Genomic DNA, 21,854 nt, shown 5'->3' with positions numbered 1-21,854 from the left:
ACTTTACAATCAACTTATTTTAACCTCAATATAAAAAAAACTCAAGTAGGATCTTATTAGTGTTATATTTAATCTATTGATTCATTTGCTGAGAATTCATATTTTGTGATATTAAATTTTTCTATTCATGAATATGGGCCATCTCTCCCATTCATTTATGTGGTTCAGTAATGTTTTATAGTTTTCCATAGGTTGTTCTTACTCCTTGATACCAAAGGATATTGTGTATTTTATTGCTTACTGTAAGTTGTATTTTAAAAATTATGAAATTGGGAATTTCTATTCTTTTGTTGATGCTGTAAAAGAATATAATTTAATTTTGGATATGATTTTATATCTATACAACTTATCATATCCTTTTTATTACTAGTAACTGAAATGCAGACACTTTCAGGTTCTCTACATAGACAATCATATCATCTGCAAATCAGTTCAGTTCAGTTGCTCAGTCGTGTCTGATTCTTTGCAACCCATGGATTGCAGCATGCCAGGCCTCCCTGTCTATCACCAACCCCTGGAGTTTGCTCAGATTCATGTCCATTGAGTCGGTGACGCCATCCAACCAGCTCATCCTCTGTCACCCTCTTCTCCTGCCTTCAATCTTTCCCAGCATTAGGATTTTTTCCAGTGAATTAGTTTTTCACATCAGGTGGCCAAAGTACTGGAGCGTTAGCGTCAGCATCAGTCCTTCCAATGAGTATTCAGGAATGATTTCCTTTAGGATTGACCTCCTTGCAGTCCAGGGGACTCTCAAGAGTCTTCTCCAACACCACAGTTCAAAGCATCAGTTCTTTGGCAGTCAGCTTTCTTTATGGTCCAACTCTCACATCCATACATGACTACAGGTAAAACCATAGCTTTGACCAGACAGACCTTTGTCAGCAAAGTAATCTCTCTGTTTTTTAATATGCTGTCTAGGTTTGACATAGCTTTTCTTCCAGGGAGCAAGCATCTTTTAATTTCATGGCTGCAGTCACCATCTGCAGTGATTTTGGAGCCCAAGAAAATAAAGTCTATCACTGTTTCTATTGTTTCACCATCTATTTGCTGTGAAGTGATGGGACTGGATGTCATGATCTTAGTTTTCAAATGTTTTTAATTTTTCTGCAAGTACTGAGAGTTTTATTTTGTCCAATACATTTATTTTTTCATTTCTTTTTCTTGTATTATTGTGTTGGCCTGAAACTAATGTGCTATTGACAAAAGTGGTGATTGTGGGTGCCCTTGCCTTTTTTTCTGGTTTTAAATAGAATTACTTAATAGTTTATTCATTTAAGATGATGCTGGTTATAGATTTTTATAGATATTCTTTGAGATTCCCTTTGGTTAATTTATAGAAAAAGTTTAAATATGATTGTTTAGTTTTACCAAACTGAGATAATCAAAAGATTTTTTGATGCATTTTAAAGTCAGTGTAATGAATAATAATTTTCCATTATTGAGCAATTTTTATATTCATGATAAAAATACAGTTTTTATGATAGAATCCTATAAAATGCTGGATGTGAAGTGCTAACATTTTAAGGTTTTTGCTGACGTAGTCTTTGGTAAAATGAATTTGGAATATTTCTTTATCAGATTGGCATTTTTCTTTTTTATAAGTTTTTCTGGTCTTAAAAGTCAGGGAGTATGCCTTTATTTTTAGTTTCCTAAAAGTTTTCATTATGTTAGAAAGAGTTGAAAGAATTTACTTAGAAAACCACATGGGTTTGTTGCTTTCTTTGGAGAGAGATTTTAAAATTTTTGCTTTAGTATCTTTGATAGTAATAGGATTATAGTATTTCTAACTTTATTTCTTGAGTCAGTTTCAATAAGCCTTTTCTAGGACTCTTTACATTTCATCCCAATTCTCAAGTTTGATGGTAATATTTGATAATACTTAGATGCTTTCTTTCTTTTTTAACTTAATCTTACTAGATGTCTGTTTTGTCTTAACTTTTTACAAAAAAAAAATTGTCTTTTTTGATATACTCTGTTGCATTTTTGCTTTCTGTCTTCATTACCTCAGTGTCAATCAAAACATATTAGATTATGATATGCTATGGAAACAAACAACTCCAGAATCTTAGTCACTTAACACAACAAAGGTTTATGTTTTGTTTGAGCTGCACAGTAAATGTGAGTCAGCAGAGGAATTCTCTCACATCAGTTACTCAGAGATTTAGAATGAAGGAAGCTGCATCCCACAGCATCCTTCCTTCCTGGATTGCTGTGTTGTTGTTGTATAGTTGCTAAGTTGTGTCTGACCTGTGACCCCATGCAGCACGCTAGGCTTCTCTGTCCTTCACTATCTCCCGGAGATGCTCAAATTCATGTCCCGTGAGTCGGTGCCATCCAACCATCTCATCCTCTGTCGTCCCCTTCTCCTCCTGCCTTCAATCTTTCCCAGCCTCAGGGTCTTTTCCAGTGAGTCGGCTCTTTGCATCAGGTGGCCAGAGTATTAGAGCTTCAGCTTCAGCATCTGTCCTTCCAGTGAATATACTACACTAGGGAAGAAAAGAGTGCTTCTCTCTGGCAGTTGACATCATCCACATGGAAGTGCCCCATCAGTTTCATTTTTCATTGACCAGACTTCAGTATTCTAGTTATCTGTTGCTGCATAAAACCCCCCACATGGTTTAGTGATTGAAAACATTCACATATTTGATTTTCCTCCTGAATCAGCAGTTTGGCAATGGTAGTTCAACCCTGCTCCCTGTGGCTTCCCAGACCAGAGGCGGACTTCTTGCAGCATGTCCTGGCCAGTGTGGGGCAGGAGGGGGCTCTGCTCACCTGGGCTGGGCTGTAGGAGTCCTCCTCATGACGAATGCTTCTTAATCGTTGCACCATGGAAAGGAAGTGCCAGCAGCCTCACAATGGCTTTTACATCCCTCTGCCTGGGAGAGAAACACTTCACTTTTATTCACTTTTTTTTTTTTTTTTTTGGTCTCAAAATGGCTGCTTGGAACTTCAAAAAAGGTTAGAAGGTGAATCCAGAAGGAACCCAGAAGAAAGAAATAGGAAATATTTTGGAAAGTCCCTGACCACCACATTTTCTTTCTATTTGGTTGTCCCCAAAGTTTCTTCGGGTTTTTCCATTGTGGAAACGTGTGAATGACTGTTTGGGCCAACTCAGTGCTTGCTTTGGGCTTCCTCTGTTCTTTTCCAGATTTCTGCAGTGGGATCTTTAATTCATCAGTTTTCAGCCTCCTTTCTTTGCATGAACCTTGTCAGCAGCAGGGAGCCTTGAATCAGTAGAGAATCCCTGGGCAGTCAGGGCCTGTGGGGTTCTCCAAAAGCAGAGCTTGCTCACCCATCAAGGGAGCCCCATCAGGATGGTCTCTAGTGGGGACCCTGGTCTGACTGACCTGGTTGGAATCCTGCACGTGGAGCACAGAGCCGGACTGGCTGGGCCCCTCCAGGCTCCTACCCGCGTGTCTCAGCCGCATCTGATCCTACACATCGCCCTTCCTGGAGCGGCTTGGCGTCCGCCTCCCAAATCTTGGGCAGGCCTCTCCGAAGGCCCGCTCTCACTCGGGAGCATTCCAGGAAGAGATTCTGGTGAGGACTTGCTCCACGTCCCCCTTCCAATTCTGCCACAAATTCTTCTTCTATTCAACTCTAAGCGAGAGCCGTGGAGGGAAAGGGGATCTAAGAAATGCAACTCCCAGTAAGGCCAAGCCGGCAGTAGGAGGATTGAGTCCAACTTGTAAGATGCCCAGTTTCCCTCTGAGCACCACTTTCACTGCACAGTACAGGTTTGCTCATGGGAAGACTTTTGGAGTTTTTCAGGATTATTTTGCATTTTGCCTTTAGATCTATGACCCATTCTTCCCCAGTAGCTCAGTTGGTAAAGAATCCGCTTGCAATGCAGGAGACCCTGGTTTGATTCCTGAGTCAGGAAGATCCTCTGGAGAAGGGACAGGCTGCCCACTCCAGTCTTCTTGGGCTTCCATGGTGGCTCAGTTGGTAAAAGAATCTGCCTGCAATGTGGGAGACCTGGGTTTGATCTCTGGGTTGGGAAGATCCCCTGGAGGAGGGAATGGCAACCCACTCCAGCATCCCGGCCTCGAGAATCCCATGGACAGAGGAGCCTGGCGGCTACATCCACGGGCTCACAGTCAGACATGACTGAATCACTGATACTATTGATAAAATTAAATGTGGAGGAGATAGACAGAAGAGAGAGTGGAGAGATGGTGTGCAGGAGGGAGGAGGACAGATTCAGAGCAGGGGGGTGGTGGGGGGTGCCTGAGGGGCTGCAGTCCACGGGGCTGCAAAGAGTCTGACACGACTGAGTGACTGAACAGCAACAACAACAGAAACGTATTTTACATTACAGTGTCCTTTGCCATCTAAAAGGAAAACAGTACTGTTTAACAAAAAGAATGAAAAATACACGTGGAAAATATTGAAAATATACATAATCTGTTGCTCCATGGAAAAGCCTCCAAGAAACGAGGCTGTTGTTATACGATAAATAGAAGCAATGGGTATTTAATCGGCCTGGCAGTTTGACTCCCTCCCAAATTAAATGCATTGAACAGAGAAAGATGAAACGTTCCTGGAGAGTGATGGGAGCCCATTATCATGACGGTAGGTAATGGGACGCTTGCGGTCTTCCTTTTAAAGGTGTGTTAACACATTTAGTTTGCATTGTATGGTGACTTTTAAAAAATCTTTTTAAAGCCATATCTTAAAGGCATTTCTGTACATTTTATTTAGTTTGTGTACCGTGGTACATTTTTTTATTTCCACGAAGGGAGGAGGGGTTGGGCTGCATAAACATATTTAATTTAGATCGACAGTGTTTTCACTGTTTTCGTTCACTTTATTTTCAGCTGCTCTAATTTGTTTTATACTCTGGATTTTGAAAACTCAGCTATTTCATAAGAGTAGCCACGGGTGAGCTGCTGCGGCTTCGTTCTTCTTCCTGTCCACTGGGGCTGGAATAAGGGGGGAGAGGGTGTGTAATTCAAGGTCTGAGGGCATTCCTCTGTTTCATTTACTTATTTTCCTTAAGAAAAATGCATGATCCAAATGCAGGGCTAGGAAAGAATGTGGTTTATAAGCTTATACATTTTTAATGAATATGCTACTGTTTTTTTTTCCCTTGACCCCTCTTTACAAAAGATTCTATTTAGTGGAGCAGTCCATATTAAGACTTATTTGGAGTTAAGGTTCAAAAGGCAACGCAGAATAAATTGACGGCTGTTCTCTTTCTGGAAGAGCCCACATTCTTCAAAGGGCTCAGGTTTTGCAGTGGTCAGGGGCCACTGGCCTTGTGAGCAGAAACTGACTGTGTGAGGCCACGGGCCATCTGGGAACGGGCCTCCCTGCCCGGGATGGGGACAGGACTTCAAAGCTTGGGGGAGTCCTTCTCCGGGGGGTTGGGTGGGCCAGGCAATGCCATGCATCCGGTAAGCAGGGACACGACGCCCTCGGGTCCTTTTAGGATGGAGAGGCCTTTGTCTGCCCTTCTTCCCTAAACGTACATTCACAGTCCTAGTTGACGCTGGGTGAGCACGGAGGTGTATGTATCCTTTGAGACTAGAAGCTTGGGTCTTTTGTTGTTCTGATTTTGAAAGAAATAAAGCATTTCTGTGGGGCCCTAAAAATATTAGGGGACCAATGTCCACTGTGCCTAGTGGAGAGGCCACCCTGCAGCCCAGACTCTTGGGCTGTCTGGGATCAAGACCCTGATGGTAAGAAACAAAAAAAGAGAGAGAGATGCCCATATTTAAACCCCAAACCCGTATCAAGTCTTACTATATAATGTTCCTGGCTCACCAAGGCACTGGGTCTTTCCCTTGTTCACGGTTGGATCTTTGAGCAGAGAAAGGCAGGGAAAGCGCCTATGGGCTGTGTACTTCATCCTCCTCTTCCCATAAGGACACAGGTCACAGCTTCTCTGTTCCTTTAGCTACTGATTTTCACTCGATGGGCTTCCCTGCTGTCTCAGATGGTAAAGAATCCACCTGCAATGCAGGAGACCTGAGTTCAATCCCTGGGTCGGGAAGATCCCCTGGAGAAGGAAATGGCAACCCACTCTGGGATTCTTGCCTGGAGATTTCCTGGGACAGAGGAGCCTGGAAGGCTATAGTCTGTGGGATGGCAAAGACTCAGACATGACTGAGTGACTCACACTTTTCACTTGACAGTCATGCAGGTTTTCACACCACTTTCATCCTTTCTGGATAACCAAAGCCAATACAGTCAACAGTTGTTGCTTTCCTTTGAGGTTAATGAAATTATGGAAAAGCCACACCAGGAAGGCAGCTGTCCTGCTTGTCTACTGGTTGGTTTTCTGTTCGCAGCTCAGTTAACTTCATTTGGGGAAGTTTAAAGTAAAATCATGTTTTCATGGCTCCGTGTGCGCAGCAGCCACGACCTTGAATGAGACGTCCTCAGAAAACAGGCTACTGTGTCCTTGTGTGCCCTGGTCCATGGTGCCTGGGTGCTGGGGAGCACTGGGGTGCAGGTGGATCCCGCACAACCTTTTGCAGTGATTGGAACCTGTGTCTGAAGGTCAGAGTACAAGAAGGCACTTAATCGTGGGCAGAAATAGTAGGGGAGGGAGATTGTGAGAACATCCCATTGGGCCCTTCTGTCTTCTGTCTGTTCTGGAAACACTCTTTTGGCCACTGGGGAACTGGCTACACCTGGGCTTATGCATCGTTTATGCACACAGGGCACGGGGCTCTGCTGTGATGGCAACACAGACCACCCCCTGGGTGAAGCCCTGTTCTCTCCCAGTCAGCCCCACAACCCTGGTGCCTCCTTCCCATTCAGAGGCCTGCATTTTCTCACCTGTGCAGGCAACCGTGCCTACACTCATATGGCTGGTGTAAGAATAAAAGACCTTAATGTACCTGAGTGCTTAGCAGAAAAACATCCATGTTAGAGTTGATGCTTTCGAACTGTAGTGCTGGAGAGGACTCTTGAGAGTCCCTTGGACTGCAAGGAGATCAAATCAGTCCATCCTAAAGGCAATCAACCCTGAATATTCATTGGAAAGACTGAGGCTGAAGCTCCAATACTTTGGCCATTTGATGCGAAGAACCGACTCATTGGAAAAGACCCTGATGCTGGGAAAGATTGAGGGCAGGAGGAGAAGGGAGTGATAGAGGATGAGATGGTGGGATGGCATCATCGACTCAAAGGACATGAATTTTAGCAAAGGAGATGGTGGAGGACAGGGAAGCTTGGTGTGCTGCAGTGCATAGGGTCATAGTCAGACACAGTTTAGCAACTCAATAGCAACTGACGTGAGTACTTGCTGTGATTATTGTTGCTCTTGCCTTTTTCCCAGTTGTTACTCGACGTGCATAACTGTGAGAGAGGAAAGGGAAGAGAAGGCGCTGAAGGTGCTCCAGGCCCCCCTGCTCTCTCCTGTCAGCCTGGGCCTGCCACCTGGTGTGCGTCATCCGCCTTCCTGCCCTACTCCCTGTGGTCAATGGCCTGATACATGAAGGAGGTGGTGGGGCATCTCCAGGGTGAAGGTAGAGATGCTCGTGGCCCAGAGTGAACCCTGTACCCACCAGAAAAGGTGAGGGCTTCCCCAGACTCTGGTATTTGAAAGACCTACCCCGTATGTCCCAGGTTGTACTGTAACTTTTGAGTTTTTTTTTCTTATTTTTGGCAGAACTGAGTCTTGGTTGCTACACAGGCTTTTCCTCTAGTTGCAGCGAGCGGGGGCCACTCTGGTTGCAGTGCTTGGGCTTCTCATCACGGTGGCTTCTCTCCTTGTGGAGCACGGGCTCTGGGGCCCGGGGGCTGCAGCAGGTGCAGCTCCCAGGCTGTAGAGTGCAGCCTCAGCAGTGGTGGTGCTCGGGCCTCGTTGCTCCGTGGCATGTGGGATCTTCCCAAATCAGAGGTCGAACCCATGTCTCTTACATGGGCAGGCAGATTCTTTACCATTGAGCCACCAGGGAAGCCCTCTACTGTAAGTGTTAATATTCCGAAACTTCAGTGGCAGTTCTTAGGGCCCCAGCTATATGGATTGTTTTGCTTGAAACTCCTTTGAGTATTTCATCAACTAAATGTATTAGCTAAAGATTAAAGCTTTTACACTGTGTTCTATCCCATGGCGTGTGCTGTTCAGAGCAGGTTTCCAGCAGAATATTTGGAGAAGCTAAAGCCTAAATCCAGGTTGGGATAATCAGAGGAAACGCAAGGTCTATTGTATTGTGTGGAATTGTAATAGTGTGCGTTTGAAGGGTTATGTGGCTAGATAGAGATGAATAGAAAATGACTATTAGTGTGCAAATGTAGTTTTAAAAAATGCATTAGTAACAGGCTAATAATGTCCATTTTCCTTTTGCTGCTAGAGCCCAAGAAAGGTGGAAAAGGAAGCCAGCTAAATGGCACAGTCTTCTAAATATTTCCCACTCTCTCATCTTCTATTTTTAGTACTTTCTGACCCTTTTCTATTAACCTTGATCTTGTTAAAACATTAATTGCAATGCATTGAAAGAAAAGCTTCTAGCTTTAGAATCCAAGATAGTATTTAGGTTTTTTTTTTTTTTAATAAACCATTTCAAAACCATTTGCAGGCCTTAATTTCCTATGATCAGAGCATACCTGATTGTCTGAAGTTGTTTGCCTTATTTTATCCTTACATTCTGTGTTCTCGCATTTACTCTTGAATGAAATCCATTTCTTCGTTTACCAGGGAAAATTTGCATTCGACGGCATGGCTGTTTTGTGTAAATATCCAGTCCTGGATCGCGTGTGCTCATTCACTCAGTGGTGTCCGACTCTGCGATCCCACGAACTATAGCCCGCCAGGCTCCTCTTTCCATGGGATTTCCCAGGCAAGAATACTGGCGTGGGTTGCCATTTCCTCCTCCAGGGGATCTTCCCAACCCAGGCATTGAACCCACTGCTCTTGCATTGGCAGGAGGATTCTCTACCACTTCACCACCCGAGAAGCCCAGTATTGCATTATTTATGTAGAAAAACGTGGTTATTTAATAAGAAACTTAAATTTTCTAAAGTTCAAATTTTTCTACTTCTGAGTCCCTTTTAAAACCTGATCTGTTTAAACCTTGACTGATGTTGATAACATTTCGATATTAATAACAAGTCATGGGTGCCACAGGCTCTCTAAATTGTCCCTTTGCAATGTTTTTTTCCCTCTCCTTAGGAGGTTGAAGACCACGTGGCATTTTTAATCACAGTTCCGACTGCCCTGGCGATCTTCTTTGCGATCTTCATCCTGGTGTGTGTCGAGTCGGTGTTTAAGAAGCTGCTGCGCCTCTTTTCTTTGGTGATATGGATCTGCCTCGTGGCCATGGGCTACTTGTTCATGTGTTTCGGGGGCACCGTCTCTCCCTGGGACCAGGTAAGATGTCGAAATGCTTTCTGTGTTTTGATCTGTGACATACCAGGTTCTGTACACCTGGCCCCAGACTGTAAACAGAGGCTGAGAAGACCATCTTCGGAAATAGCTGGCCCATGGGGCTCTGCAGAGTGAAGTCACCCGGTGCCCATTTTAACTCATCAGACCTGCCGGCGGTCAGGGGCCGCCCAGGCTCACCTTGTCACCTGTTTCCAATGGCTGAGGCTGCCTTTGCAACTCGCACCGCGCCTTAGTACTTCCTTCTCCTCCAGCCCCTTGATTCTCCCATTGTTCTGGAACCCCCTGGGGTGGGCACCGCTGTCTGTGCCTTGAAGTCGCAAAGACCAAACTTGAACTGTTTGCTCAGGGACTGGATCTCCAGATTTGGTGTCAACATGATGATGCCATAACAGCAGGGAGACCCGCCGTTCCTCATGTTGAACCCGGGAGGCTCTTGGTTTAGAAGAGGGCCATGTCTGGGGGATGCTAGGTCTTTAGGAGACTGTAGTCCAGTGGGCTTTTCCCCTTGTGCTGGGGCCACATGGCTCTTGTCTGCTGGCTGCTTCATCAGATGGTTCCAGGCGCGGGTGCGGGTATCCTAGTTACTAGCTTCAAGCTTGTAATTGACGCCAAGGGGTTCTGTCGCCATCGTGGGAGAGAGGAAGCTGAGTGCCAGGAGGGCTGTTGCTGAGCTGCTGGGGGCCAAGAGATGGGGAGGGAGAGGTGCAGGAGCCACAGTCGTTAGGAGACTCCCCGGAGTTGCTGGGGAGGCCGAGAAGAGAGACTCAAGGTGGAACACATGGAAGGATTCAAGTGCCGATGTGTGTGTTACTTTTAATTATCTTTTGGTATTGACCTCTAATGTAAGTCCACAGTGAAAAGAGAACAGACTCTGTCTGATTTCAATACCTTTAGACCATGCAACTTTTGCACCTTGTTTTGTGTCCTTATCGTCTATGGGAACTTGAATAGAATCTGTATCCTACTGTTGTGTGAGCGCTGTATAAATCTTAATTATGCTGAAATGGAAAAAAAAAATTATGCTGAAATGGTTAATGGTGCTTTCCAGGTCTACTATATTCTTCTACTTTCCTGTCTCTTCCTTCTATTAATTTTTGACAGTTTCATATTGAGACTGTCATACTGACAAACCTTAATTTATCTACTTAGAAAATAATTATAATATCTAGTAGAACTATGTGCACCCTTGTTTTGTATTTTTCAGGTCTCCTGTAAATGTGTTATCATACTTGCAAAATCTGAAAAATAAAAAAAGAAAGAAAAAAAAAGAAAGAGAAAAAAAAAAAAAGGGTTCGAGTGCCAGGGCAAGGGCCTGAGCTGGACAGAGCCCACAGGGAGCCCAAGAATGGGGTTTCCGGAGAGTTCTGTCCTGCAATCTCAGACAAAGCATCCTCGTCTTTGACCCTCAATTCCTTCTGTGAAGGGAGAGGCTGGGCAGAGTGAACTCGGGTTGGTCTCTCTGGTATAAAGGATGCTGAGACGGGGGCCCAGATGGAGATGGTGCTGTCCCTCTCCCCAAAGAGGCTCCGTGCTCGGAGAGGCTCCCCTGGCGTCTCCTCCTCACTCCCCCACTCAAGCCTTTTGCAGTGCTGGGCGCCGCCCACACTCCTCTGCTCCCCGTTTGCTCCCTGCACACCCTCACCCGCTGCTCTCAGTGGCACACGTGGTCCACCGTCCCTCCGCCGTCACCCCAGTGCATGAGGACAGAAGCAGGAAGCAGGTTAAGAGCATCTTTTGCCGTCTGTGGCATGGATCCCAGGTCTCTCCTAGAACCGCAGCCACCTTTTAACAATGGAGCTTTCGAAGAAGCCTTCCTGTTTGGAGGCTTCCCTCATAGCTCAATTGGTAAGGAATCCACCTGCAATGGAGGAGACCCTGGTTCGATTCCTGGGTTGGAAAGATCCCCTGGAGAGGGGATAGGCTACTCACTCCAGTATTCTTGGGCTTCCCTTATAGCTCAGCTGGTATAACAATCTGCCTGTAGTGTAGGAGACCTGGGTTCAGTCCCTGGGTTGGGAAGATCCCTTGGAGAAGGGAAAGGCTACCCAGTCCAGTATTGTGGCCTGGAGAACTCCACGGGCTGTACAGTCCTTAGGGTCGCAAAGAGTCGGACACGATTGAGCGACTTTCACTTTCCTGTCTGGAAGGACAAATACTCCTTCTGTTCAGAATTCTCTGAGCTTCCTTTTTTTGCATGAATGACAGACTCTGTCATGATGGGTGGACACTCGCGTGTTTGTTTCATTAACCTCATCTGGGGGCCTCCCCAAAGCGGCCTCCCCAGGTGTCTGGCTGCCCTAGCACCAGGCAACCCCCACCCTCTCTGGTCTTCCCTCAGCACTTACGGCCATCTGCAGAGCATGTTACATAGCCCTCTCTGTGTTCATCAGCGTCTCGCCCGGAGAACGTAAACTCCTTCACCGTGGACTGCTCCCTGCTGTGTCTTTGCACCTATAGGTGCCGTCCATCCATGGCACTGTGAGCTGCCTGCACAGGACTCACCTTAGTAGAGGGGTCTTTCCCTTCCCGTCTGTTGCTGTTGGATTTGTATGTGTGTCCACTTGTTTCTGTTTTTACTCATCTTCTGGTTTTACGACACACGCTCAGGTTTTATTGCTGCTCTCAGCCTGTTCGTAAGAAACCTCTTTAAACATCTCCGTTCCTGTTGTTCGGTCGCTCAGTTGTGTCTGACTCTTTGTGACCCCGTGGACTGCTGCACACCAGGCTTCCCAGTCTATCACCAACTCCCGGAGTTTGCTCAAAGTCACGTCCGTTGAGTCAATGATGAGCTTGAGCGCCTTAAACATCCTTATTTCAGAGTCATTTTACTTGCTAAGGTGGCTCAGACAGTAAAAAATCTGCTTCTACTGTAGGAAACCAGAGTTTGATCCTGGGGTCAGGAAGATCCCCTGGAGAAGGGAATGGCAACCCACTCCAGTATTCTTTTCTGGGAAATTCCATGGACAGGGAAACCTGGCAGGCTACAGCCCATGGGGTCGCAAAGTCAGACACAACTAAGCGACTGACATTTTCACTTTCACTTGACTTCCGTTTACTCGAGATCAATTTCCCAGCTGTTGGTTGGTTGGCTCTGTTTATTGGCTTTAGCTTGGATGCTGGTGTTTACAACCTCATGCTGATATTTTTCACCTTGGCCCCTGCCCGTGATCCCACCCAGGTTAGGGTTGCCGGCCTCATGCCGCCAGAACCCTGGGCAGGGTGGGCTCCTGTGTGGAGCCTCATCCCTGTCGATGGGGCAGGCAGGGGGGCTGGCCTCCCCCATGGCCTGGGCACGCCTCTAGGGGCACAGCTGTTCCGGGCCACTTGCCTCGTGCTGTGCGGCTGCTCACACCTCTTGCCAGAAGAGGTCCACTTTGAACTAATTAATTTATTCTTTTAACTTTGTATTTTATATTGGAGTATAGGAGGAGGGCATGAAAACCCACTTTGGTATCCTTGCCTGGAGAATCCCATGGATGGAGGAGCCTGGTGGGCTACAATCCATGGGGTTGCATAGAAACGGACACGACTGAGCAACTAACACACACACACACACACACACACACACACAGTTGAGTAAGAGCTTCCCAGGTGATGGTAGTGGTGAAGAGTCCGCCTGCCAATGCAGGCAACTCAGAAGATGCGGGTTTGACCCTGGGTCGGGAAGATCCCCTGGAGTTGGAAATGGCAACCTATTCCAGTATTATTGTCTGGGAAATCCCATGGACTGAGGAGCCTGGTGGGCTACAGTCTTTGGGGTCACAGAGGACACGACTAGGAGACTGAGCACACGCACACACACAGCAGGGGGCTGGAGGCGCCCACTTAGAAGGAGATGGGGCATGCAAGAGAAGAGTCGAGCTGGGCACCCTCGGTGGAGGAGAGCGAATATGTAGATATTCTTTTTCAAAGTATTTTCCCATTTAGCTTCTTATATAATATTGAGCAGAGCTCCCTGTGCTGGACAGTAGGTCCCTATTGGGGACAACCCTATTGGTTGTCCAAATACCTGAGAAATTACTTGAGCTAAGTGACTGGCACTCATCCTTTGATTTTTCGCAGTATGTGTCCATGCCATCTATGAATAGGAAGCTTTATTTATTTCATCCCAATGTTAATGTCTTATTTCTTCTTGACATGTGCACATCATTAGACCCTCCAGTAAAATTCTAAATGCAAGAAAATAAAAAACAAACAGAAGAGGCCACTTGAGCCCCATTCCTCTGCTGGAGTCTGAACTCCTTCCCAACACTCCTGATCGTTCCGGAGGAGACCTGAAATGCGGTCATTCTGCCCGGTTAACCCAAAGTTGTCTCCCTGGCGTCTTTTGGTGTCAACATCACAGATGCAGGCCCCTTGATGAATGCTGACGTTCTGACCTCCGAGAAGTGTCAGTCAGTTCACTGTGCTCGAGGGAGTGAGCTCCAGGCTTGATCTGAGAGAGGATGCTTCCACTCCCGGTGCTGTTGTGAGGAGTGGCTGGGGTGCACCTATGGGGACAGTCCACACGGGGCCCCCCTCACCGCTGACAACAGTGGCAGGTTCGGGGATCCCAAGACCCCCGTGAGGTTCAATAACTTGCAGAAGGACCTACAGAACCCTTTGAAAGCTGTTAATACTCATGTTTACAGATTTCCCAGGTGGTACTCGTGGTAAAGAACCCGCCTGCCAATGCAGGAGCTATGAGACCTGGGTTCGATCCCTGGTTGGGAAGATCCCTTGGAGGAGGGCTTGGCAACCCACTCCAGTATTCTTGACTGGAGAATCCCATGGACTAAGGAGGCTGGTGGGCTACAGTCCCTGCGGTCACGAAGAGTCGGATGTGACTGAAGTAGCACACAGGCATGGTTTCCTATAGAACACAGTTTAGCATCAGCCAGGGGGAGTGTTCAGGAGAACTGCAGAGTGTGGAGCATCTGTTGTCTGGTCCACCTGGAGACACAACAGCCATGCCCTCCTAGCTGCAGTGTGTCATGCCGCACGTGGGGAATAGCGCCTCCCTGGGAGCATCATCAGACCCTCATGTGCCCAGGTTTTGCTAGGACTCATCACGTGCCCCTGCACGGCTGGCTGTGGGCCTCAGCCCCTCTACAGATAGAGCGGACTCTGTGTGGCCCTGAGCCCCCTTCCTGAATCACATCTCAGACAGTCTGCTGGCCAGAGCCTCCAGGAACACAAACAGTCCTGTCAGGCGGGGCATTCCTGGGGTCCGAGTGATCCGCTCCCAGGAGCCCAGGGCAAAGGCTGATCTCGTTCTGCTGAGGCTGGTTCTTCCCCACACGTGTGGGTGGAGTTTTGCTCAGCCATCAACAGCCAGCACACAACCCAGAACCGGGGCCGCCAGCGCCGGTGTCGTCTGGACGGCGCCGCCCCATTCTGGGTGCTTTCCCTCCACAAACCCATTCCATCTTTTCATAGCTCCGTGGGATGGGCGCCGTGGTACCCGAGCTCACCCAGCACCTAGACTTCCACACAGGTCCCTTGATCACAGCCAGGCTGCTGGGGAGCGAGCGGAACAGGAGATTTGAACTCAGGGGGTCTGACTCCAGAGGGCAGCCTTACCTGGGATCCCAGTAGTTCTCAACTGGGAGCAGTTTCACCCCCAGGGACATTTCCCAGTCTGGCAGTATCTCTGACTATCACAGCCTGGTTAGGGGTCATCTAGTGCGTAGACGCCAGAGATGCTGCTGAGAATCCTACAAACAGCCTACAACACACAGGCCAGCAGCATCTCTAAGGATCACCCAGCCCGAGTGTCTGCGGGGCCGCGTCTGAGAAACTCTGTGTTTACCAAGGCTGCCTGTCCAGGTTGTCTTTTGAAGACCCAGTTCTTAAAGGCTCAGTAACTGGAATTGTCCTGAGTGGCCAGGGCACCGCTTCAGACTGATGGTTCTGCTTTTGATCAGAGAGGCATGATTTTGCAGCATGTGGACTGGAGAATGTACCTGCTGGAGAAAGGGTAGCAGGTTTGGAGGCTGGGCATCAACGTGGTTTGGAAGCAGCCGCTGGTGAAATAAGGAAAACATGGAAAAGATGCTGGTGACTTTGGCCTCCCAGCCCTGAGTGCGTGTGGAGACCTGCCATCGCTGGTAGTTTTAATTCAGCTCATGTCACCCCCGATTTGAGTCCCCTCCCAGCCCATGCTGCCATCATCCCCACCCAGCTGACGTGTGTTCCATGCAGCTGCCTCCTGGACGAGAATTATTTAAAATGACATTTTGTTGGTGGTTCCCAGCAATCAGAGGGAAGCTGGGTGGTAAACTGCAGAGTTGGGGGTTCCTGTTAACAGTGCTGTGTGTGTATGTGCTAAGTGCACATACACGCACATACATGCTAAGTGCACATACACGCACATACACACACACCTCTGCAGGGAGAGTCTGCCCGTCTGCTTCAGCTTGGATTGGGTTTGCTGAAATCCCCTGCCCACCACCCATTGGAGAAGGAAGTGGCAACCCACTCCAGTATTCTTGCCTAGAGAATTCCATGGATAGAAGAACCTGGTGGGCTGCAGTCCATGGGGTCACAAGAGTTGGACACGTCTTAGCGACTAAACCACCACCACCACCACCCCCTCCCCATCGTGTGCGAGAGGACATCCTCATGATCAAAGGGTGTAGGTGCTATCAACGCACTTGACCTTCTTTTCCTGAATGGTTGGAAACCACATGAAAAATTTAAACTTGGCTAGGAGAGGAGGAAACAAGGTACCAGTCTCCTGTATTCCTTTAGGAGAAGGGATCATTTTTGTTTTTCTAAAGACATCAGTGGCAGCATGTCTGGGGCCCCCAGTCCCCTCTTTTGCAGATGCCTGGGGCCGTCACATTGGCACAGCAGCTCTTTCTGTCTGAGCAGCCTTCCTGATAGCCAGGTCCTATCCAGAGAGGCCTCATCACAGTTGACAAATAGTGGCTCCCAGCTCTGGAGCGTAAAGTCCAAAATCAAGATGTGGACAGGGTCACGCTCCCCCGAAGGCTCTGGGTCCGGCCCTTCCCTGCCCCTTCCAGCATCATATGGCTGCTGGGAAACTCTGTGGATGGCAGACACACCTCTTCAACATCTGTCTTCATCATTGCATGGTGCTCTTCTACCTGTGTCTCTCCGATTCTTATAAGGCCACCCATCATATTGGACTTAGGGAACTCTCATGATTTCTGCTTAACTTGACCATGTTTGCAAAGACCCTGATTTTAAAGAAGGTCACATTCACAGGTGGGGCTTCTCAGGTGGCTCAGATGTAGAGAATCCACCTGCCAGTGCAGGAGATGTGAGTTTGATCCCTGGGTCAGTAAGATCCCCTGGAATAGGAAATGGTAACCCACTCCAGTATTCTTGCCTGGAGAATTCCATGGAACAGAGGAATTTGTCCTGGTGAGCTCCAGTCCATGGGGTCGCAGAGAGTCAGACACAACTGGATACTCACTGGCTGGCTGGCCCAGGTATAGGGGTGAGGATTTGAACACGTCTTTGGGGAGGACACCATTCAACTCATGATAGATGGCGTTTCCTGGAAGTCACCCTGTTGTCTAGGAGGACAGTCTCCTGCTGCAGGAAGCCAATCCCATCTCGTGGCCTGTTGGCTCTCATATTTACTTCCCACTCTTAGATATTTGACAGCTGCTCTTGATGTTGACTCACTTAAACTGCAAGTCCACCTGGAGATTAAATGTATGCTGTGGAGGTTTTTCGGAGAAGGCAATGGAACCCCACTCCAGTACTCTTGCCTGGAAAATCCCATGGGCGGAGGAGCCTGGAAGGCTGCAGTCCATGGGGTCGATAAGAGTCGGACACGACTGAGCGACTTTCACTTTCACTTTTCACTTTCCTGCATTGGAGAAGGAAATGGCAACCACTCCAGTGTTCTTGCCTGGAGAATCCCAGGGACGGGGGAGCCTTGTGGGCTGCCGTCTATGGAGTCGCAGAGTCGGGGACGACTGAAGCGACTTAGCAGCAGCAGCAGCAGTGGAGGTTTTTGACCCATTTTAAAATCAGGGTCTGCAGAAGTAGAAACGTTCTTATGTGTGACTAGCCTGCTGAAGTCAATCATCCACAGTCAGGAACAGAAAGAGAAAATGACCTGTGATCAAGCGTGTTGCCTTGTAGACAAATGTTTGCACGTTAGGTTGGTTTGCTCTGCCTGTCTGATAAGGAAAAGGCTTCTTTGGGGTTTTTATAGGCGTGACATGACATTTTCCTTTTTTGTGATATCTTTGGTTCACTTAGTGAAGCCTTAACTTTTAGGTGATATATATATATATATGTAATTTATTTATGTATTTTTACCTGTGCTGGGTCTTTGCTGCTGCACACTGTCTTTCTCTAGTCATGGTGCATGGGCTTCTCATTCTCATGGCTTTTCTTGTTACAGAGCACAGGCTCTATACACACAGGCTTCAGTAGTTACAGTATCTAGATTCAATAGTTACGGGGCACTGGCTTAGTTGGTCTGTGGCCTATGGGAACTTCCCCGACTAGAGATTGAACCAGTTTCTCCTGCATTGACAGGCAGATTCTTGACTACTGAGACACCAGGGAAACCCTAGTTGATGTTTTAATTTATGACTTTCTAACAAGGCAAATCTATTGCATCTCAGCTGAAAATCACTGACTTAGGACCTTCCCTTTGAGATAAGAAGACTGTTGAGAAGGTGGCGGGTCAGGAAAGCAGTTGTCTATGATGGCTGATGTTAGCTTGTGGTCCCTGGATTGGCCAAGTGAGGACCAGAGAGTGAGCTGTACTCGCGTTTGATTCCAGAGTTCTGCTTCCCTCGTACTAAGGGCTCACTGAATAGAGTTAAATAAAAACTTCCATTTCTGGCAGCCCCTTTTCTGCCTTGGCAGGGAGACCAGGTTGTGTTACTGTATAGATTTGTTAACTTACCAATGTGAATGGCTAACATTTTGCTCCGGGAAGATGGGACTTTCTTTGTCCTGTTACCTAAAAGGATGCCAGCCATTCAGCATGTTCCCATGTGTGTTTTCCTACAAAAATAGGACATCAGTGCTTGAACATCATTTTTTTTTTTTTTATTGAGAAAAGGGTGAAAAATGAAAGAAAAGAAAGGCCTCTCGTTGGCTTCGAAATGGTACAGAGTTGGTTTGTAAGTGCAGTGATTTGGAAAGCTATTAAAGAACCTAGTAGCATAGGGATGAAAGGAGAAAACCCAGCGTGTTCCTGGGGAGCCAAGAAAACCATCTCTGGGTGCTTCTGTGCACCTCAGCTGTTTCTTAGGTGACATTTTGGACTCAATATGAAAAAGAACAAATCTGAGAAAAATGTAAAGTAATATACAAATTATGTCATTAAATGACAAAGATATATATATATATATATATATATTTTTTTCTTTTTCTAACCCCTCTGCTTTTTGTTTTTTTGGAAAAAACAAAGGCCAGGAACATACTGATGAAGTGTGAATTTGAAGGAAGCACAGCACAGCTGGACGCAGCCTGAAGGGTAGTTATTTTGAGATTCCCACGTATTTCTGGCTGTTGAGCGTGGAGGTGGCATTTCTATATTCTCTCTACCGTGTGTTCCCAGCCTGAGCATTGGGAAAACCACACAGGCTTGCAGTGAACTGAGAACATGTCACCACCCTCCCTGGGGCTTCCCAGCCCTGACCCCGCGACCCTGCTTGAGTAGACAGTTCTATCAGTGTTCCTGGAACAATCTATGTGTTCCCTTCTTCTTTTATCTCCTCCCATGCTTTTCTCTAGAGGAGCCTAAGCTGGCGTCCTTAAGATTGGCATCTGCCCTTAAACGATTATTTGACTGCAGAAGGGATGCTGCTGTTCTGACCTCCCAGCTTTGTGGTCCTCACTCTGCCCCACCCCCAGGTCAACACTCCTTTTGAAGGCCGAGTGGCCCTGGAGGCATTTTTGTTTGCTGCTCTGTTCCCAGCATGTTGCACGGTTTCAGACACGTGGAGATCACACTGCAAACTTACCGAACGAGTGGACACGTTCTCTCTGCTCATCTCCTCCCCGGTTACGAGGAGAGATGCTACTTCCTGGATCCTGGTTCTTCCATGCTCCAGACAGCATTCATTTGCTTTACATACGTGACTTCCTGGTCTGTAAGACCCTGCGAAGACAATACTATTATTACCTGCAATTTGAAGATGAGAAAGCTGAAACCCAGAGAGGTGAAGCAACTTTCCCAGGGTCACACAGTGAGGAGGAGAGCCAGAATTTGAACCCGACATTCTGGCACCACGATCGTCACACGTCATCTCCACCTGCCTCGTGTTTTTGGTGACCTTGTGGTGCCTTGGCGAATGGTGAACTATTGTGCGTCGAGGAATGGGGGCGTGTGGGAATTCTGGATTGTTCTTTCTGAATCACTTTGGGGTTGCATGTGATCTGGAAAAACTTTATGGGGTGGGGGGAGCTATTGCTTCAGAGATGCCAAAAATTAATCCTATCACTGTTCTGAATTGCTAGTGATATTCCCATCTGGAGCTATTTTCATTCATCGGACGGGTCAGTAAGAGAAATGGGACATTTCGGCCCAGGGATTGAATGTCCACGTGTCCATGTTAGTCAGTATTATTGTTTGGAAATCAGTGATTGCTTTTATACTGAAATGAACGTAACTCTTATTAACTGATTCCCTGTAAATTCACTTCTTTCTGCTCGTTTTCTCATCTGGGTCTGTCTTAGCTTCTGTGTACTAGTAACCAACCCCTTCCTCCCCTGTTGGAAAAACGCTTCAGGCTCAAAAGTCCTTTTACTGGTTGGCCCACTCTTCCAGTAAGGTATGCGTGCCCTGTGGGGTGGCCACTGTCACCAGGATCCTGGTCCTGTGTGCAGCTCTCACGGCCTCTGGAGAGGTCAGTGTGAGGTCAGAAGAAGGAATCAGGCTTGTAGTCTGGAGTCTGTAGTGTTTTCCGGAAAGAGCTCGAACTTTACAGGGGAGGAAGAATGTTCTTTAAGCTTTCAACACATCTGTTACTGACTCATTAAATGGAAACGTCTTTGATGGTGATATCTTAGGGCTTCCTGCATCGTGTGCCTTGTATTTGCTAGATGAGTTTGTAAAATGCTGTATTTGTCATAGACTTCCAGTGACTTTGACCTTGAATCGTGGATGATGTTGTTGTATCCAAAGAGACATACTCATGGGAGCTGGTGAATAACAGAACTTGTAATTGTCAGATGGGGACTGTGTGTGTATTACCCACGTGTGCATGCAGGGGAGCTGCCTGTGTGTGTGGGGGGGGTGAATTCTAGACTCCAGGCTGGAGCAGCAAGTTCTCAGGAAAAAAAAATACATCCAGAGTTTAAATTATTTCCTATTAAGAGTTGCTAAGCAACACCTTACTTAGCTTCCTTGGTATTTGGTACTTCAGATTTCCTTTCCGCTAACATCATCCTCACCCAGCAATTTCAGAGAGCTGAAAAACCAGAAATCAGAGTTTGGAAGGGTGATAGTGCTGAAATGCGCAGGACAGAAAACCTAAGAGGAGAGAGGAGAAAACTACAGAGACAGAGGGAGCTCTGAAGATTTGTAGAGGGTCCCTGAGTCTTGCCTGAGCCCAGCTTGGTACACACGGGAGAAGAACCTCTGGGAAAGAAATTCCTGGGACACGGCCTGCAGACCCACTCCAGTATTCCTCTCTGGAAAGCCCATAGATTTCCCATAGATATCTATCCCATAGATATCTATCCCATAGATAGAGGAGCCTGGTGGATTACAGTTCATAGGGTCGCGAAAGAGCTGGACACGGCTGAGCAAACACACAAGACCTGGAGAGCAAGCAGGAGAGACAGATTCTTCAGTAATGAAGGCGAATCAGTTCATCAAGAAGACGTAATGGTTCCAAAAACCTGTATACCTAAGAGAGATCCAAATAATGTGAAAACCCATATCTAACACAGAGACTGAAACACCCTATCTCCAACAGATGAGACAATAAGAAAGAAAATCAATAAGGATATAGACGATTCACAAAGTATCACCAGACAAGTTGATCTGATTGATATTTTTTGAGCTCTTCACCCAACCATACAGAATATGTGTTCTTTTCTTCACATGTGGAATATTTACCAAGAGGGACCATATTCTGGATCATAAAAGTCCCATTAAGCTTAAAAGGATCACTTTTTGCACAAGGTTTGTGCTTTGGCCATAATGGACTTAAATTAGAAATCGATGACATAAAAGAGTTTGAAATATCAGTCAATATTTGGAAACTAAACAACCCGTTTCTAAATGACCCTGAAAGCCAAGAAGAAATTACAAGGGGGTTTGGAAAGTATGTTGGATTGAATGAAATGAACACATGATAGATTGCAGTTTGTAGGGGGCACCTAAAATGGCACTTAGAAATTTACAGCATCCGATGTTTATAGTATGAAAGAGGAAAGGGCTCAAATCGACAACTGAAGCTTCCAACGTCAGAAACTGGGAAAAGGAGTACAAATTAGAAGAAAGGAAATAAAAAGGAATTTAAAAAAACAAAAAGTTGTGGACAGAAAAAAGTGAAGTCAAAACCAGTTCTTTAGGGAA

The 21,854-nt window shown here is 46.8% G+C and overlaps 1 protein-coding gene across 4 annotated transcripts in view; it reads left to right on the top strand.

The window, feature by feature from the left end:
* ADCY2 (adenylate cyclase 2) overlaps positions 1-21,854 on the top strand; it is a 456,786-nt gene that overhangs the window by 10,036 nt on the left and 424,896 nt on the right. For 3 of the 4 annotated variants that reach the window (XM_055554954.1, XM_055554955.1, XM_055554957.1), the window contains one exon: positions 9,128-9,325. In XM_055554954.1, the coding sequence (XP_055410929.1) occupies positions 9,128-9,325 (198 nt within the window). Of the gene's footprint in view, positions 1-7,472; positions 7,529-8,653; positions 8,796-9,127; positions 9,326-21,854 lie in introns of those variants that run through there. The other variant, XM_055554956.1, reaches the window with a different exon arrangement.

The sequence above is a fragment of the Bubalus kerabau genome, chromosome 18 (assembly GCF_029407905.1).
Source record: "Bubalus kerabau isolate K-KA32 ecotype Philippines breed swamp buffalo chromosome 18, PCC_UOA_SB_1v2, whole genome shotgun sequence".
NCBI classification, from domain to species: Eukaryota; Metazoa; Chordata; class Mammalia; order Artiodactyla; family Bovidae; genus Bubalus; species Bubalus kerabau.
This window is presented reverse-complemented; position numbering and strand designations above follow the sequence as displayed.